We start from the raw sequence: 18983 nt of genomic DNA, 5'->3' as shown, positions 1-18983 counted from the left end.
GAATAAGATCATAAAGAAATAAAAGACCCATGTGACACCAGTGTTCAGGGTCTGCTAAAACTGAGAGTGGAACAGCAATACTGAGACAAACTTTCTGGCACTCCAGGCTTTACATAAAGAACAGTGTAATTGTAGAACTCCACTGGAGAAATTTGAGGCTTGTGGTACACTGAAGTTAGCTGTAGAAAAAACAAAACCCATATCCAACTGAATTATAACTACATTAAATCAATGGTCACCACAAACATCTTAACAGAAAAGAGACGTACTCATTTCTAAGCATAAATATTATTTCAATCTCAACTGATTTTTGCACAATGGCCAGCATTCAATAAAAAATTATAAGACACAGAAAAAAACGAAGTGAAAAGTATCCATTGTGAAGAGATAAAACAAGCAGCAGAAGCAGAGATAGACCAAGTATTGGAACCATCAGACAGGGCTTTTAAAATCACTGTAATTATTATGTTAAAGGATCTAGTGGAAAGATGAACACAGTGAACAGATGTGAGTTTTCAGTGGAGAAGTGGAAACTACTAGTAGAGTCAGATGGAAATGCTGTAAGGGAGAATGAAGAAGTCCTTTAATGGGTTTAACGGATGACTGAATGAGTACCCAGTGGAGGAAAGAATCAGAGAACTTTAGATAGGTCAATAGAAATTAACCAAACTGGGCTTCCCTGGTGGCGCAGTGGTTGAGAATCTGCCTGCTAATGCAGGGGACACGGGTTCGAGCCCTGATCTGGGAAGATCCCACATGCCGCGGCGCAACTAGGCCCGTGAGCCACGACTACTGAGCCTGCGCGTCTGGAGCCTGTGCTCCACAACAAGAGAGGCCGCGATAGTGAGAGGCCCGCGCACCGCGATGAAGAGTGGCCCCCACTAGCCACAACTAGAGAAAGCCCTCACACAGAAGCGAAGACCCAACACAGCCAAAATTAAATAAACAAATAAATGAATAAATAAAAAGCTAAGCATTTGAAGCTCTTTAAAAAAAAAAAAAAAAAAAAAAAAAGAAATTAACCAAACTGAACCATGAAGATATTCAAGGAGTGAAAGAAATAACTGAGCAACCAGTAGTTCAACACATCTCACAAAACAATATCAAAACAATATACATGTAATTGTAATATTAAAAAATGGAAAGGAAAGGGAACTTTCTAAAATTACGGAAAGCACACTACAGACTTGGAAGTTCAGAGAAACCCAAGTAGGATAAATACAAAGAAAAACACACCTAAACACACCATAGGCAAAATAATGAAATCTGAACATAAAAGATCTTGAAGGCTACAAGAAAAACAGACACTACATACAGAGAAACAAGAGTAAGAAGGTGAACAACTTCTTTCTGGAAACTGTGCAAGTTAGAGAAAGTGGAAAAACATTTCTAAAGTACTGAATAAAAAAACAATGTCAACTCAAATTTCTTTACTCAGTAAAAAAGTTTCAAAATGGATGTAAATACAGAGATTTCAAAGCAGAGCTGATAGAAATATTTTTTAATGGATTCAATGTAATCCCAATGAAAATTTAAACTGTTGTTGGGGGGAGAAAGGTGATTAAGAAGATTTCATATTTGTAGGATAGACACATAGATAAAAGAAAGTATCCTAGATATGGCATCATGTATTTGTGAATGTGATAAAAGACAAAAGGCTGTCCCTCCTTGAGAGGCACTGATCTTCCTTCTGTTCCTTGTCCCTCAACACAGGTTGAGCTGACTCTACCTCTTCTCCTCTTCTACCACTAACTGAGCACATTCACTTCAAGCCATATCATCAATGGTGATCATAAGCACTACTGCAGATACAGCCCTGGAGTCTTGATTGTTTCTCATTTTGCCCTAACTCATTCCATAGAAACAGATTTGGTGCCTCTCAAGTGAGGCCAATTGGAAAGAGCATCTTCACCCTTTGTCCTAAGATCCAATCTGTGAAATTAAAACAATAGTTAGATAATTTGGCGTCCTCTGTTACCTGTGACATCTATTTCCAAATGTTGAATATGCATGTGAGTAGATTATCATAAACTTGAAAGTGTCCATTATACATTTCCAAAACTTTTCATGGCTAGTTCATTTTAGGTTAAGAAATTTTCAAATTTGTGACTTTGGCATCCGGTCAATCAAACTCTGCTATCAAAAGCAATTGATTTGCATTTTGCCTATTTGTCATTATTATAGCTCAAATGCCTTCAAAACCAGCATTTGTGTTGATAAAACAGAATTAATAGACACAGCATAGTCTAAGACCAGTAAGTTCCTCTGAATTGCCTGATCTAGGGTTCCCACAAGTGCCCTCTGAAGGATTCAATGTCCCAGGACATCCTGGATTCTAGTTGTTAGATAGACTTCCCTCATATTACTTGAGCTGTTCCATCCCCAACCTCAACATCAGTTAGGTCACTGATTAGACCACTACTCAGGAAAAATCCTTCCCAAAACTGTGGGAGGAATGATGCAGCCTGAAGGAGAACATCAACTCCTTGTAACAGGAGAGCTGTTATTTTTACACTGGTACCCACTTTTTGCTGAGATTACATGCCCAGCATATTTCAGACAAGTTTGGCAGAATCAGCATCCTTTGCTCCTTTTACCTCACTTTTCCTTCTCCTGCCTCGTTCTCTTCTTTTTCTCCTCCACTCTCCTCCATCATGCTCCTCCTCTTTTGGAGGTGTTATCTAGAGTCTGTTGAATCAGAAAAATATATTTATAGCCAAGTGCATTCTACGCATTATTTTACTAGTTTGCATGAGTATATCATTTCTAAATAGATATAAATATTTACTATGAATTATCAATCATTAAACACATATACATTGTTTGGGCCTAAAAATACTACTCCTGGAAAGCTTTTAGAAACCATTATAATTTTAAGGATGATTTTCAGTATTTTGGAAAAGTATTTGGAATCAACTACTAAAGTTGAACATAAGTAGCCAATAGCTTGAGCATTTCACTCCTAATTATGCATCCAACGAAAGGTGGTAGGTAAGAATATTTGTGGATGACTGATGAAAGCAACATGTGCCTCTGTAAGTTCTAAGAGAAAGGAGGAAGCCTTTTTTTTCCCTGAAAATATAATAAAAAAGTATTATACTAGAAATCAAACACTTTGTAATATAGTCTAAGCTACCAGTACCAAGCTTGGAATCTTAGATAAGTGACTTAATTTTGCTTAGTTGCAATTATTAAAAATCTCTCTAAGAGAGGTAGTAATGAAATCAATATTTATTTTGAAGATATTGTTCTTTTCAACCATGACAATTCCTTGGGTATTAAGATGTATTTTTTTCCCTTTATTAATTGTACAGCTTGCAAAGGCAGTTATAAAGTATTATTAGGTAAATGCTCAGCCAAATATGTTATGGTCTTTGGTACCTTCGGATGTTCAGTTCAAGTCCAGAAATACAGCTGAACAGCACAAGGCCCTATCTGATTATGGGAAATTCAGCATAATAAAACTCTGCAAAGAACAGGAAAAAAGATGTTAAAATATGTGCTTTTCGGGCTTCCCTGGTGACGCAGTGGTTGAGAGTCCGCCTGCCAATGCAGGGGACACGGGTTCGTGCCTCTGTCTGGGAGGATCCCACATGCCACGGAGCAGCTGGGCCCGTGAGCCATGGCTGGCCGCTGAGCCTGCGCGTCCGGAGCCTGTGCTTCACAGCGGGAGGGGCCACAGCGGTGAGAGGCCCGCGTACCGCAAAGAAAAAAAAAAAAAGAAATATATATATATATATATATATATATATATATGCTTTTCTTCTTTAAACAGTAAATCATATTTTGAGCAACTAAAAAATTTCAAGCTCCTATAATGTAATCCAATTGGGAAACGCCTTGTATAAATAAGTAAGCAATTTAAGGAAAACAAAATAGAGTTTTGTATAATGTTTCTATAATTTTTAAAACCTATTTCACTAGAGATTTATAAAACAAAGAAACAAAAAGCAAATAGAAAGGTATAAGAAAATGTGTTTTATTTCCAATATTAAAATAATTCTCAGAAAAAAAGTTCTCAATATTTTTAGGGAAATTCAGAAGTCCCTATAGAATTTTAGCTATTGGGAGGAAAAAAACACAAAGTAGTATAGTTATTTTTAAAAATTGTATGGTTATTTACAGTTAAAAATATATATATACACAGATATATTTATAGAATCCATAGTTTTTAATAAAAATCAGTAGGCTTTCATATATGATTTCAAAGAATTAAAATAATTTAATTTTAGTACTATAAGCAAGCATAAAATTAAATAAGTCCTATGAGATCTTTTGGAACATTATCTTGCATATCTTATACCAGCAGTCCCCAACCTTTTTGGCATCAGGGACAGGTTTCATGGAAGACAATTTTACCATGGACTGGGGGAGGGGGGATGGTTTCGGGATGATTCAAATGCATTACATTTATTGTGCACTTTATTTCTATTATTATTACATTGTAATATATAGTTAAATAATTATACAACTCACCATAAAGCAGAATCAGTGGGAGCCCTGAGCTTGTTTTCTCTTGCCACTCACTGATAGGGTTTTGATATGTCTGCAAGCAATTGATTTATTATGGTCTCTGTGCAGTCAAACCTCTCTGCTAATGATAATCTGTACTTGCAGCTGCTCCCCAACACTAGCATCACTACCTCAGCTCTCCCTCAGATCATCAGGCGTTAGATTCTCATAAGGAGCGTGCAAACTAGATCCCTCACATGCACAGTTCACAGGAGGGTTCGCGCTCCTATGAGAATTTAATGCCGCCGCTGATCTGACAGGAGGCGGAGCTCAGGCGGTAATACAAGCGATGGGGAGTGGCTGTAAATACAGATGAAGCTTCACTCGCTTGCCGGCTGCTCACCTCCTGCTATGCGACCTCGTTCCTAACAGGCCACGGACTGGTACTTGTCCATGGCCCAGGCACTGGGAACCCCTGCCTTATACCATTTATTTACAGACTTAAAGGATTATAAAGATGTGATACACAATTATCAAGTTCAATATAAATTGCTTCATAATGTATTATGTCCTATTTAAGTTATGCCCTTGGTGAGGATAACAGGAAGGTTAGGCTTCTTTAGCTCTTCAGCCTATGACACAATTTCCATGCTGGTAGTTCCTTCCATCTTCAAGAACACCTCTATTTCATTATGATGTTATTTGCTTACAGCTTAGAATAGTCTAAGCAGACTGTCTACTGACCATGACCAGGAGTCATATAATTGCCCATAGACTGAGGAGCCTCCACCCAGCTGGGAACCATACACGTCTCCACTAAGAAGCTAGGTTAGTTTTTTTGTGTGTGTTTTATCATCAGTGCCTCTCCCTGATGGCATCCAGCACAAAACCACTTGGCAGGAGTGATGCCCACCTGAGTCCAAGTCACTGGGCAAATTCCATGTGACTTAGTTTACTGTAGAAACACCCTCCCAGGTCTCTTCCAATCCCCACTGAGACAAATATGGAAAATTCGAGGGGTGGTACTGGTGTACAAGAGAAAGTTTCCCTTGATAGGTCCTGCCCAGTGTCACTGCCAATAGCGGCAATGATAATATGTCCCTTATAATACAAGTCATAATCTCTTCAAGGAAGCAAACAACATATAAACTATTGAAATTAGTGAAATGCACATTTTACCAATTATGACCATCATAACTTTATAACTCAATACAAAAGCTCAATATAATTATTATGAAGTTTATTTAAATGGTGATTGTCTCAAGTTCTATAGTTTCTTGTTCCTTTTGTGTCTTCAGTGAAAGTGAACAAGAAAGTGAAGTTCTAGTGTTTAGTTCTTTAGAGTAAGATACAGGTATCATCTGGTGGGTCATTCCTCTGGAGATGCTGGATCTCATCCTGAAGTTTTCTGCTCTCAGCTTGTAATCTCTCCTTGAGCTTTTCAGCCTCCTCCTAAAGAGTGATACATAAAACCAAAGAGCTTAGCAAAAAGTAGTGTCCAGATCACTGCAGGGGGAGGGGGGAGGTGAGGAGCCCAAATCATTGACTTTCCCTTAGTTATTTTAATCAATCAATAACAAAAGACAGACCCTGATTCCTCCTTTCTGTTCATGTCCATTTTACGTCTCACTCTTGGTTTCCTACTTGTGTAATTCTTCTCCCATGTCTCTTTATCTAGCTACAGAAACATCATCATCTCTCAATCCCTGAACTGTTGGTGTTCCAAGAATTATACCCTAAGTCCCCTTCCCCCTTTGTCCTTAGGGAATCTGAGTCACATCTTGACGTCAATTCTCATGTATACACAGAGGAATGTCAGATCTAGTATTACAAGGAGAGATTGATACAACAACTAGGTGTCTAGGTGATATCCACAATCAGGTGAGGAGTCTGAGCCTTCGATAAGGGAATTTGTTTCATGTCTCCACAGTTATGGGGTAAAAGTAGAAGGACCGTGTGGGGAGATCAGAAACACCAGGTTGAAAATACTGTCCTTCAGTGCAGGTCTGTAATTTCAAAATTGTCTTGGAGCAGTGTATGGAAAACAAGGACCTACAGGTAGATCAGCCACCCTGGAGGAGGAGAAGGGTGTCCTTTGTCTCATAAGGGTGCTCACATAAGAATTTCAGACTAGGTTTGTAGAAACGAAAGCATTGTAGATCTCACTCACTGGGAAGGCGGTTTTGATAACTTGCTAGGATGTATGATATTGGCATTTAGTTATCTCTTTGGAACCTAATTTTTCTAATCAGAAAAATAAGGACATAATGGTTCTGATTCACAGTGAATAGATTAGATTAGAGAATGTGTGTAAAGTGCTTTGTACAGTGCTTGGTAAATAAGAACTACTGTTAATTGAGCGATAATAATAGTAGAGGACTAGATGAAACAAGTTAAAGACTTTCAGAACCAGTGACAATTAAGGAAAGGAAAGGGGCATAAACACAGTAATATGAAATTAATTTAGCAAGGTAATCTATGACAAGTGGAAAAGACTAGCTAGAGCAATTAACAAGATAACAAAAAAGACTAATTACCGTGGGTTAGAAATATCCTTGGATTTTGCTTAACAAATTAAATAGTGCTTATGCTGTGCCAAGCGTCATTCTAAACACAAATATTGACTCATTTAAGTATCAAAATAGCCCTATAAAATAGGTATTATAACCATCTCTGAACAATATATTTATATATTTATAATATATTTATAATATAAGAAGTGGAGCTGGCTTTTTTTTTGTTTTTGCAGTACGCAGGCCTCTCACTGTTGTGGCCTCTCCCGTTGTGGACCACAGGCTCCAGACGTGCAGGCTCAGCGGCCATGGCTCACGGGCCCAGCCACTCCGCGGCATGTGGGATCTTCCCGGACCGGGGCACGAACCCGTGTCCCCTGCATCGGCAGGCAGACTCTCAACCACTGTGCCACCAGGGAAGCCCAGAGCTGGCTTTTTTACCCAGGCTGTCTGATTCCAGAGTCCTTGCACTGAGCCACAATATTATGCTGCCTCTCCCACATTGTCACTGCTTCATGTTCTCATCAATACAGGGAGGGGAATATGATTAAAATCCAGAAATGAAATAATTGATGAGTACCTTGAGCTGACGTTCTTGGGCCCTCTGTTGCAGGGCCTGCTGGTATACTCTGTTTATCTCCATTTGTCTCATTTGTTCCTGATGGAGTCTCTCCCTCTGCTCCATCATTTGCTGGTGATGCATTAGAATTGCCCACAACCTTTGTTCGTCAGCCTTCATAAACTCTGCTTTCACACGTGCCTCTGAAAAGGAAGAAAATGGCAAACTTCTCTAGGATTAAAGTACCCTTCCTTCTGCCCCCCACTCATTTGTTATTGCTGCTACTTCATAGAGAAAATTCCCTGGGGTCATATTTCCCCTCCAGGTAATCATATTGTAGCTGACAGTATATGCCCTATTCAGATATAGACTGGGGAGCTAAGAATGGCACATCTTTGCCATTCTTGCTCTTGTTTAATGATCCCAGGTGAACCAGGCCAAGTTAATTTAAAATGTATAGAATTTCTGTCTTGCATTTTCCCCCCCATTTTCTTCTCACCTTCCATCTCCTTTTCCTTTGCTGTGAGAACCAGATCTGTCTGCCAAATGGTAACTCTCACAGACTCCTTGGACTGTAAATATTTCTGCAGAGCTTCCTCAGCCTAGGAACCCCAAAAAATGCAGTTAGAGCTAGGAAATGATTAGAAATGTTATAAACCTCTTTATTTCCTTTTCTTCCCAGCATCTTTTCCTCCCTGGAAGTGCTCAGTCTGTACTTGGTGAAACTATCAGTCAAGGTTTTTCTGTCAAGGGGTGGGCACAAGCTCCAGGCTGGCCTATCAGAGTACCCAAGGCCACTTGATGCAAAATAGTTGGGTACAGGCGGGAAAATACTGCAGCTTGGATGTTTTAAAGACTGATATGGATGGTGGGAAAGATGCTTTCTCTCCCATGACACTGAGGGCACAAAGGACTAGTTAAGCTGCGAGCTGTTGGTGTCGTCTTTGCTGCTGTGTGGGGTGAGCCTGCCTGAGAATGACACCAATGGTGAGGAAAACAGAACAGAAAGCTGGAGGTGAGATTGGAAAGAAAAAGGAAAGGGGAAAATTGATTACATTGTAACATGTAATCAACTGATTATGTTAAACTCTTGAACATATCTACACTTACAACTAAATTTAAACATTTTGCCTTTAGTTTATGTGAGCCAGTGAATTATTTTCTTAAGTTAGTTCAATTATTGGGATCCTGTACTGTGTAACCAAAAAAGTCCCTTTGTTGCAATGAGTGTTGAAGGTTGTGATAAAAGTCTGGTGACTATGGTGATAGTTCAGTTTAATACCACAGCTCTCATTCTTCCTGTCCAAAAAATGAAGACCCCTAGCAATTCCCCATAATTAATACATAAAACTAGGGATACCTGTATTCCTTTCCTGGGTTCCTGATAGTACTTTGCCTTCAGCTCTTCTCTCTTCTGAAGGAAAAGACGATGCCCCCCAGGTTTTGAATAAATCCCTTGCTTCACATCTTCTTCTAGAGGACAAAAAATATCCTGAAGTAAAGCTGAACAGCGATTCAGTGATGCCTCCAAATTCCGTTTACAAAAATCATTCTGTTTGGCTTCTAGCAGGGTCTTCAAAGGGAAAAAGGCCCATGGAAGAGGTGTTAGCAACACTACAGCACTTTTAGAAATGGTTTACAAAAAGAATCTCTGGATTTTTTCTGTAAATTCAAGGCCTACAAGCAATGCTATATCCTCCCTACCAAACCTAGAAAAGTTCCAAGGATGATACACTGTAGAAAAATGACTTTACTCTTGTTTTTGAAATCTCCTGGAACCCCATTCTTTTGCTTTTTCTGCTTTAGATAAGATCTTCAGACTACCTCATGCCCTAATTTTAAATGCAACCTACTGTTTTACAACCATCCCAGTATTATACTGGGCTGGGATTCCCAATTAGGTAGAATGGATGAGTGTGTGCTATTAAACCTAGGGATATAATATTTTAGTAGATCCATTTAGCAATTCTGTATGCTTGATTAATAAAAAAGGAAAGTTAATTAGTACTTTATGAATACATTTTTTTAAGGGATAAGATTACTTAAAAAAAAATTAGTCCATGGGTGTAACATAGTAAGTTGAGTTGTCTGCCTGTGAAAGTTTCAGAATCTATAGGGTCCAGAGTAGTTGCATGTTTATTTGTTTGGTTTTTTGTTTGTTTGTTTTCAGAATAATAGTGATATCTTGGTCACATAAGTGATAGTCATTGTCTCTCAGTCTAGTAAGAATTGTTTCTCTTAAGTCCTCATTTTGCCTCATAGCAATACCTTGCCTATATTGCCCCTAAGCCCCATGAACTACAGCAATAAAACTTAATTACCTCTAATTTTTCCTGGAATCCTTGGTCTATATCCTCGAAAGAGTGCTTCATGAAGACTTCCATAGCCCCTTTCTCACTGGCCCTGTGCAGGTCCAGTAGCTCCTGGAGGGTTTCTGTGGGCAGCTGCACTTTCTGGCCCATCTGCTGGTCATAGTGGGCAATGGCCTTTTGCACTGCGGCCAAGTTCTTAATCTGGGCCAAGGCCAGGACTTCGTTCTCCAAGCAGGGCAGATCCCCACTGTTGATGGCATTGACATAAGTCAGTACCAGCCTCTCTAGATCTTCACAGGAGGAAGAGATGCTTGAATTATTTGCAGAGAAAAAGGACATGCTCTGAACTGAGTAATTCTGAGAATGTTAATTTAGCTTATTCAGCCTCCTGCACGGTGTTCAAGTGGCCCAAATAAGTTCCTTTGGGAAATTATGTGACCAAAAAGACAGATCTTTAATTCTTTGAGAAAAGAAAGTGTTCAAAGAGGAAAGTTCAAGATCTATGTGATGATCCACATTTCATCATTTTCTCATTGAGAAATGAGGAAATGGTTATATAAAATTGTGTGTATTCATTTGATTAGAATACTATAGACCTTTTGCCTCTTTATACTTCCCATTCTTTCTCTCTTCCTCAGGTTTCTATTTCCTTCAGAATTCCATTTCCTCCTCCACTTCAACATGTAAAGCTGGTATGAGTGTTACCCTCATTGGAAAAATCACAAAGTAGGCAAATTAGACCAGGTCACCTTACTCTTTGTTGGAATATTCCTGTTTGTCTTCCTTGTCCTTAGCTATTTTTGTTTGCACTCAACTTCCCTTTAGAGCGTAGCAATAATTGACAAAGTTCCAAAACATAGAGTATTTAAGAACAACTGGACCAAGAAGTCTGCTTAGATTTCTTTAAGGGTTCTAAACAACTTGGGCATCTGCTTGTTTAATGTTTGTATCAAGAACATTCTATTTATACAGAAAATGTATGTGTTTTCCTCATCTTCTGCTTATCAAAGGCATAATAAGTATCCATAATATTGGTAGAACAAATGCTGCCAACCATGTGGGTTAGTCTAGTTCAACAGTGGACCACTTATAGGTAGAACTTTTGTAACCTGACCTTTTCATCAGGTTATATTCCTAATTTATCTTACTTTGCAGGCATTGCTAAAAAAGCCCAGAAATATTTTTGGTACTCACCTGAATTTAATAAATATGATACATATGGTTTTCTTGGTAGTAGCTGATTATGTATTTTCAACAGTGGAAGGAGAAAATTACAACAGTGCTCCCATTCTCTATTTTGGATTGAAGGAAAATCCTTGAAGAGGTACTCACGAGATCTATTGACCTTGATGCCTCCTGAAAGAGTTTTAGTCTTGGAATGGCTGAAGATGTAGGAACAGAAATCTGCCACTTGTTGTACAAATTCAGGATCCAGGTCATCATTATGCAGTGTCTCAAGCTGGGCAAGCTTCTTCCGATGAGTGGGCAAGTCAAAAATAAAGCATTTCTTTATTGGAAAGAATTTCTGTATACACAGACGGGGCAAATTAAAATTTTGAAGATGTTGATCGGTGCCTGAGGAAGGAAAAATAGGATTATTTAGTATAGGGTTAACTTTCATTTTAATCTCTTTCCCACAAATAAATGTGCTTTCTACCTACTGTTATTTATTTCACTACATTTTCACAAACCCTAAGCACAAACTTAAAACGTGATCAATCAGGGAAAGGAAAATGGAAAAGTAATTTGCTCCAAGAACAGGGGAGTAATACAATTTAATATTGAATGTATTAGTTCACTTTAAATCAATAGTATTAATTATTTATGTGATAATTTAGTCAGGTGAGTAAATATAGGAAACTATAACTTTAACCAGCAATACACAAGAGATAATTTCTTGTGCTACTTTTCTCCCTCTTTCCAAAATTGAAGTCCCTGTTACCCTGCTTTGGCCTCAGTGAATTCTCCAGGTACTCATCTGCTGTGATGAGTCGCCCATTAGCTTCCAGGTCAAGGTAGAAATCTCTCACAGTCCACACTAAGTCTGGACAGATGCTCATAAAGTCAGCTTCATTGTCTACCCCATCAAGATCAGGTGAGGTAACTGTTCTGAGCAGATTTGACAGTTCTGTCACGTAGCTGAGATGCAATTAAGGAAAACTGTTGGAAATAGAACTGCGTCTAAACCATATTTAATTCCATGCCCTCCTATACTTTTATATTCCCTTTGGGTTATAACCAATCCTCATTTCATCAGTAAATATAAGGACTCTTTTTCTTGCCCCCTTTTTTTCCCCCAACATCTTTATTGGAGTATAATTGCTCTACAATGGTGCATTAGTTTCTGCTGTATAACAAAGTGAATCAGCCATACGTATACATAAATCCCCATATCCCCTCCCTCTTGCATCTCCCTCCCACCCTCCCTATCCCACCGCTCTAGGCGGTCACAAAGCACCGAGCTGATCTCCCTGTGCTATGCAGCTGCTTCCCACCAGCCACCCATTCTACACTTGGTAGTGTATATATGTCCATGCCACCCTCTCACCTCATCCCAGCCCACCCTTCCCCCTCCCCATGTCCTCAAGTCTACTCTCCACATCTGCATCTTTATTTTGGTCCTGCCCCTAGGTTCTTCACAATCTTTTTTTTTTTTTTTAGGTTCCATATATATGTGTTAGCATATGGTATTTGTTTTTCTCTTCCTGACTTACTTCACTCTGTATGACAGACTCTAGGTCCATTCACCTCACTACAAATAACTCAATTTCATTTCCTTTTATGGCTAAGTAATATTCCATTGTATATATGTGCCACATCTTCCTTATCCATTCATCTGTCAATGGACACTTCCATGTCCTGGCTATTGTAAATAGAGCTGCAATGAACACTGTGGTACATGACTCTTTGAATTATGGTTTTCTCAGGGTATATGCCCAGTAGTGGGATTGCTGGGTTGTATGATAGTTCTATTTTTAGTTTTTTAAGGAACCTCCATACTGTTCTCCATAGCAGCTGTATCAAGTTACATTCCCACCAGCAGTGCAAGAGGGTTCCCTTTTCTCCACACCCTCTCCAGCATTTATTGTTTGTAGATTTTTTGATGATGGCCATTCTGACCGGTGTGAAGTGATACTTCATTGTAGATTTGATTTGCATTTCTTCAATGATTAGTGATGTTGAGCATCCTTTCATGTGTTTGTTGGCAATCTGTATATCTTCTTTGTAGAAATGTCTATTTAGGTCTTCTGCTCATTTTTGGATTGCGTTGTTTGTTTTTTTGATATTGAGCTGCATGAGCTGCTTGTAAATTTTGGAGATTAATCCTTTGTCAGTTGCTTCATTTGTAAATATTTTCTCCCATTCTGAGGGTTGTCTTGCCTTTTTAATGTTTACAATGTTTTCATCTTTGTGTTTGATACACAAGGACTCATGAACATAGCTGGTGAATAAAGCAGTTCTCTCTGGCTTTGGTGCCATCCTGGACAACAAAAGGATACTGCAAGAGGTCGATAGCCCTCTGGTCAATTGTGTTCATGGTATTATATACAAAGGTACTACTCAGTAGTAGTGCCAGTACAGATATCTGGGTGTCACTCTTCTTGTCACCCTAGAAGTCAGAACAAATTTCAGTCATGTCTCATGGCATTCCCATATGAGCAGTTATTAAAAATAGACCCTTGACTTACAAATGTTAGACAAGACGAACAGAAATGGTTGTGAGAAACATATGAGCTTTGAATAGTTCTGTCATTAGCATTGATAATTTTATACAAAACCATATTTTGTTAACTTATCAGTCCCTCTTATAACTGGTTAGGTATTTGAAATATGGATAGTCAAAGTTCGTGAAGGTAACCAGAGTGCTTAAAATCAAGATTTTCAATTGTGTAAAACAAAGTTGGTCTGTATACATAATACATGCATCTATTTTATTGAGTAGCTTTTATACACAGGACAGTTCGATACGTTTTTCTTTTTCCTTTTTTTTTTTTTTGTTTTTTTGTTTTAGAGAGAGGGATAGGACAAGTGACAGCACACAGCTAAGCTTCAGCACCAGAATTGCTCAAAGAGTAGGAGTGTATTAGGGATACATATTCAGGAGCCTACTGGGGGTGAAGGATGTGAATAAACTGCACAGGTAATAAGGCAGTTCTCTGAATTGACTTGGTATTTCTCTGCTGCACAAATGGATCAGGAGCCCTGCAAAGGAGAACCTTCAGAGTATTCAATGCAAACCTCTAAATGGTTCTCTTCCTCTTTTAGAACATGTAATCTAAACTGGATACCCCCAACCTTGGGCTCCAAGGCACCTTCTTCGTGTTGGGATCTGTACACAGAAGATGCTAAGATACAAAGATATACAGTCCCTGTACATGGAGGCCATTTCTTCCAGATCTCCAGGTGATTATCTAATCTGGTAGGGATGAGAAAGGTAAAGTCCTTATCAGCCTGAGCCCCAGAGCCTCTTCTCCACAGACTACTGTCATATTTTTCCCCTTGTTGAGGTTTCAGATAATGTTTAAAATGTAAAATGGATCAGAGATAATTCTGCACTGGTCAGCAGGACTGGAGCAGAAACATGTTTTGATTCCTGGTGCTGTCGAGATAAGTTTTTAACTACTGTCTCCATGTTACAGGTGAGGAAACTAAAGAAAAAGTGAGTTAACTATTTTGAATTGTGGTAAATTAAAGGCAAAATGAAGACACAAAAAATGAGAGCTCAAGGGAAAGATCCAGTTTTGTGCTCGAGCCAGCTCACCAGAGCTGGCTGTGTACATCTTTCCTGAGCCCTGAGTTTAGTGACTTGACTTTGGTAGCTTGGAGTGAGCTGTTATGGGAGTACTTGGAAAACTGGCAACTACTACAAAGCAAGGCTTTTTTTCCCCAGTGGGCTGGTTGTTAGACACTTACCAGCGTAGAAGTGGAAAAATCCCACGTTACTCCTGTGCAAATGATAAAATGGATGAGACCAAAGGAGAAATAGAAGATTTGAGTAGACTTATTCTTGTTTGTCAGAGTCCGAGAGCTCCTAGTGCCAGGACCCTGATTTGGACTCAAGTCCCACTGCCCTGAAGCTTACTGCATATCTCTATCCTCTACAGGGTCAGACTCGTGACAGTGATTTTGTTTGTACCACCTTTCTGCAGTTCGGTTAAGTGCCTATCTCCGCGTTAGCACAGCTTCCCAATTATGATTCTGGCTTATACATATATTTTTCTCACTTCAGGTTTCCAAACTTTGACTATTAAAAATAGAGAGGGGAGGGTTTCCCTGGTGGCGCAGTGGTTGGGAGTCTGCCTGCCGATGCAGGGGACACGGGTTCATGCCCCGGTCCGGGAAGATCCCACATGCCGTGGAGTGGCTGGGCCCGTGAGCCATGGCCACTGAGCCTGTGCATCCAGAGCCTGTGCTCCTCAATGGGAGAGGCCACAGCAGTGAGAGGCCTGCGTACCACAAAAAAAAAAAAAAAAAGAAAGAAAGGGGAAAAAAGGTATACCCTGGTTAAGCAGAAGTACAAAAAAATAATCTCCCTGTGTAAAGAATGTTCAGGGATGAGGAGGTTGATTTAAAAAAAATCCTTGTTCCTTGCCTTCTCTACATCTCCAAGTCCCTCCGTGTCAAGAAGAACCAGGATGTGGTTTGGCTTCTCAGGGTGAGGCACACACCACATCCAGATGCCCTTGGTGTGAGACTGCACTGTGGATCCAACAGAGAAACCTGCAAGGGGGAGTGGAGAGGGTGTAATTGAGGAGGGGATCTGGAAATTGGAGACTTTCTTGACAACTGAGTTACCGTTTAAGGAAAGCAAATGAAGATATGGCAGAAAGTATAACCCAGTATTGATCTGAACTACAATAGAGGGATGAGGTAATAAGAATACCAAGTACTGTAGGCTGGAAATTTGATGGATTTTTTGCAAGAATATTATGGTATTAAAATTTTAATCATTTGTAATTACATATGTAGAAGTATTTTAATGATGTCTTACCCTTATAATTGGAAAATAGTATGATTTTTCTAAGAAAAAAAGAGGTGATATGTCAGAAACAGAACTCAACCCTTTATCTTCCAGAAGATAATTAACTATCGGTGGCCCAAACATTATCTTTCAATATTCCTCCGCATCTCTAACTTCCTCTCCTCGCATCACCTTCCTGCATGCTGGGAGTGTGGGTGGACAGAAGGGACTAGGCTGGGCTTTGCTGGTGCCACTCACCCTTGTTCTTCCCAGCCAGCTTGTTCATCAGGTAGGATTTGCCGGTGCGGTAGAGGCCCACGATAGCCACCACCACAGTGGGCTGCTGAATGGCAGACAGGATCTTCAGAGCTTTCGGATTAACCAACAGTCGCCCATTAATGTTCTCAATGAGGCACAAGGGTTCTGGCATGTGAACCACTGGGGCCATGTTCAGGGGGGTCACCTGATCTGCAAGGGAAGAGATGGGATAAACTGGAATTTCTAGACTTTAAACAGAGAAAAATCATTTTGCTTCCTCAACCTGCAGGCATACTACTCTGCAGCATGGCCTAAGTTTCTGAAGAAGTTTAAAAAAGACAAAAGAGCAAAGAGGGTCATAGTAAAATATGTCCTAGGCCCTACAGAGTTCTACTATAGGCTACCCCACTGGTTCTTAAATATTTGGTGGCCTTATGGAAAACCATTTTCTGAGACTAATTTACTGCTATTTTGAGTCTGACGCTTCCCCACTGGTTTTGGCTTGCTTATATTTCTTAGTTTTTACCTCTTTGAATCCCCAGATTGAATCTTTATGACCACTATTTGTTACATGACACTTCTTGCTTTTACACTGTATCAACTTGCTTTTCTCTAATTTAGGGCTATGTCCAGTCAAAGTGTATTATACTAAACCCTGCCAGGTCATTATGTAGCATTATCTAACAAATAACAGTTGTTTACTTCCTAAAGCTTTACTTTTAAAGAATTTTTTATGTAGCTATTAATATGTGTTCTTCAGTCAAAACTTTAATGAGTGTTCATTTTATGAATGAGAAAGTGAGTGAAAATATTTTCTTAAATAATACTTAACCATTTATTTTCTAATTTCTGGGCATCAATTTCTGTAACCTAAAGAGTCCCCGATAAAACATCTTTAAACTATCTGAGATTAAAACAAATGCTTGCTTTTCTGCCTTGCCACATCATAAAGAACAATTTTCTTCCATTTTAGAAGTGATTATTTTCAACAGAAGCTAAAAATCCACCATCTGCTTGCCTTTTTCAAAAAACTGAAATCTTACAGCGCAAAGGTCTGGATTCCCTTGCTAGCTTTTAAAAAGTTATAAAGACCCATTCTCCCCCTTTCTTCATAGCCAATGCCCCAGAGATTATCCAGATGACAGATAAATAAAAACAGAAACTGCTTGGCAACAGATAACATATCCATTGCAAATGTCATCGCGTCAGGGCATGGGAGCCAGGAAATGTTCAGTCCAAGCCACATCCAAAAAGAGGGGATCACACATAATTTTACATTCCCAAATGCAAAGTTTCTTTTTACTCTAATCCACTTCCAATGCAGTTTTGGCACCTTATGCTTGTTGAGTTCTGTTATCTGATTTGTATATAGCAGGGGTCATAATCATTTTTAGGTTCGAAAGATATGGGGACCTGGCAGTGATGATCTATAACAGTTAGCTAGAAAGACAGAAGATACACAATCTAAATCTATTTGCAGACTTTGGGAAACTACAAGCTCTTGTGCTTTGGAACCAGGTCACTAATGGGAAAGGAAGCTAGTTTGTCTGAATTTTCAGACCTCCTAATGAATAACATTTAGCGCTGTGTATCTATATTAATGAAAGTATTTTATACATTGTCCCCAGATGTTACCCGGGTAACATCTTTAATGTTTTTAGGACAGCCCAATCTCCAAAACATCTCTGCAAATTCAATGTGTTTGAGCCCCATACATAACTATTACTCTATCATAACTCAACCTATGATGTGCGCTCTGAGTTGCATTCTTCTCCCTAACTCTGTTAGAGCCCCATACTCTTTTGTAAATAAAGACAATGCAAGAATGCATTAAAACACACAGAAATACAAATATACATTTTGACTTTGAAATAGGGCAGATCTGATTTCTAATCTCAGACCTCCACCTGGCTCTCTGTGTGACACTGGCATTTCACTTAACACTCTAAGCCTATCTTCAGAAAAAGAAAGTAAATAAATAACTTTATATACATCAGTATAACTGCTAGCTTAAAAAAGAGAGAGAGAGCTGTAGGAAAGGAAAAATATGTGTAAAGAAGGAAAGTGCTAAGAAATATAAGAGAAAAGGCTTGGAAGGACTACTGATGGAGTTTCTAGAAGAAGACATCTCTGTTTTCAGTCATACAATTCTAGATGGGTTTTGTGTTACTTTTATGTTGGTTGCCTTCACTTTGCTTTGTGTTGTTTTTGGTTTGAGTTGGTAGGAAAAGGAAAAAGCTCTTCTTAATGAGAAAAATGGAAATCAAGCAAGAAGGAGATGCGCAAAGTATGTGCCGTGATAAGAAATTCAAAGGAAGAGAATGTTTCAAGGAGTAAACAAAATTTCCAGACAGTGTTAAGTGATTCGTTGGGACTTCCGTGGAGGCCCAGTGGTTAAGGCTCCACGCTTCCACTGCAGAGGGCAGGGGTTAAGTCCCTGGACTAAAGGTCCCAAGTGCCATGCGGTGCAGCCAAAACAAAACAAAATAACAATGAAAAATACATAAAAAACAAAAAGTGATTCATAATAGTAGAATTATCAGAGGAGTAGAAACAAAGTCCGACACAAAAGGCCTTAAGGAATGAGTGGGTGTCAATAAATCAAGACTAATTCATTCAGGGTTCTTTCTAAAGGAAGAAATTCATCTTCAAAAAAGTGCAGGACTATGAGTAAAATATATAGCCATTTTCATGAAACTTCATTGTTCATTCTGGGTTTCAACTTTTTTTCTTTCTTCTTTTTGTCCTTAACAAGGTAAGCAAACCTTTTACATTACATTTCGTTCAATGCTCTTTCTCATGAAAATAGTACAGTCATAACTCTTCAAAAGTTAAGGCTTCAGTTTGAAGGATCTTTGTCAGGTTTTACCAAAGGTAACCTAAGTGGCAGTTATGATCTCCATAGATCATAGGGTGGCAAAGGAAGA

The 18983-nt window shown here is 39.1% G+C and overlaps 1 protein-coding gene across 1 annotated transcript; it reads right to left on the bottom strand.

Annotated features, from left to right (window-relative positions):
* Positions 1 to 5790: 5790 nt before the first annotated feature.
* LOC308612833 (guanylate-binding protein 5-like) lies at positions 5791 to 16246 on the bottom strand (the record flags this gene model as incomplete). Its single annotated transcript, XM_081225592.1, has 10 exons — positions 5791 to 5904; positions 7546 to 7727; positions 8024 to 8126; positions 8885 to 9097; positions 9846 to 10126; positions 11169 to 11411; positions 11779 to 11975; positions 13337 to 13446; positions 15430 to 15557; positions 16057 to 16246. 10 exons carry the CDS (start codon positions 16244 to 16246, stop codon positions 5791 to 5793), a joined length of 1761 nt encoding a protein of 586 aa, XP_081081718.1.
* Positions 16247 to 18983: the final 2737 nt, after the last annotated feature.

The sequence above is a fragment of the Mesoplodon bidens genome (genome assembly GCF_964165515.1).
Source record: "Mesoplodon bidens genome assembly, chromosome: 2".
NCBI lineage: Eukaryota > Metazoa > Chordata > Mammalia > Artiodactyla > Ziphiidae > Mesoplodon > Mesoplodon bidens.
Note: the sequence above shows the minus strand (reverse complement) of the source record. Positions and strands in the feature narration are given on the sequence as shown.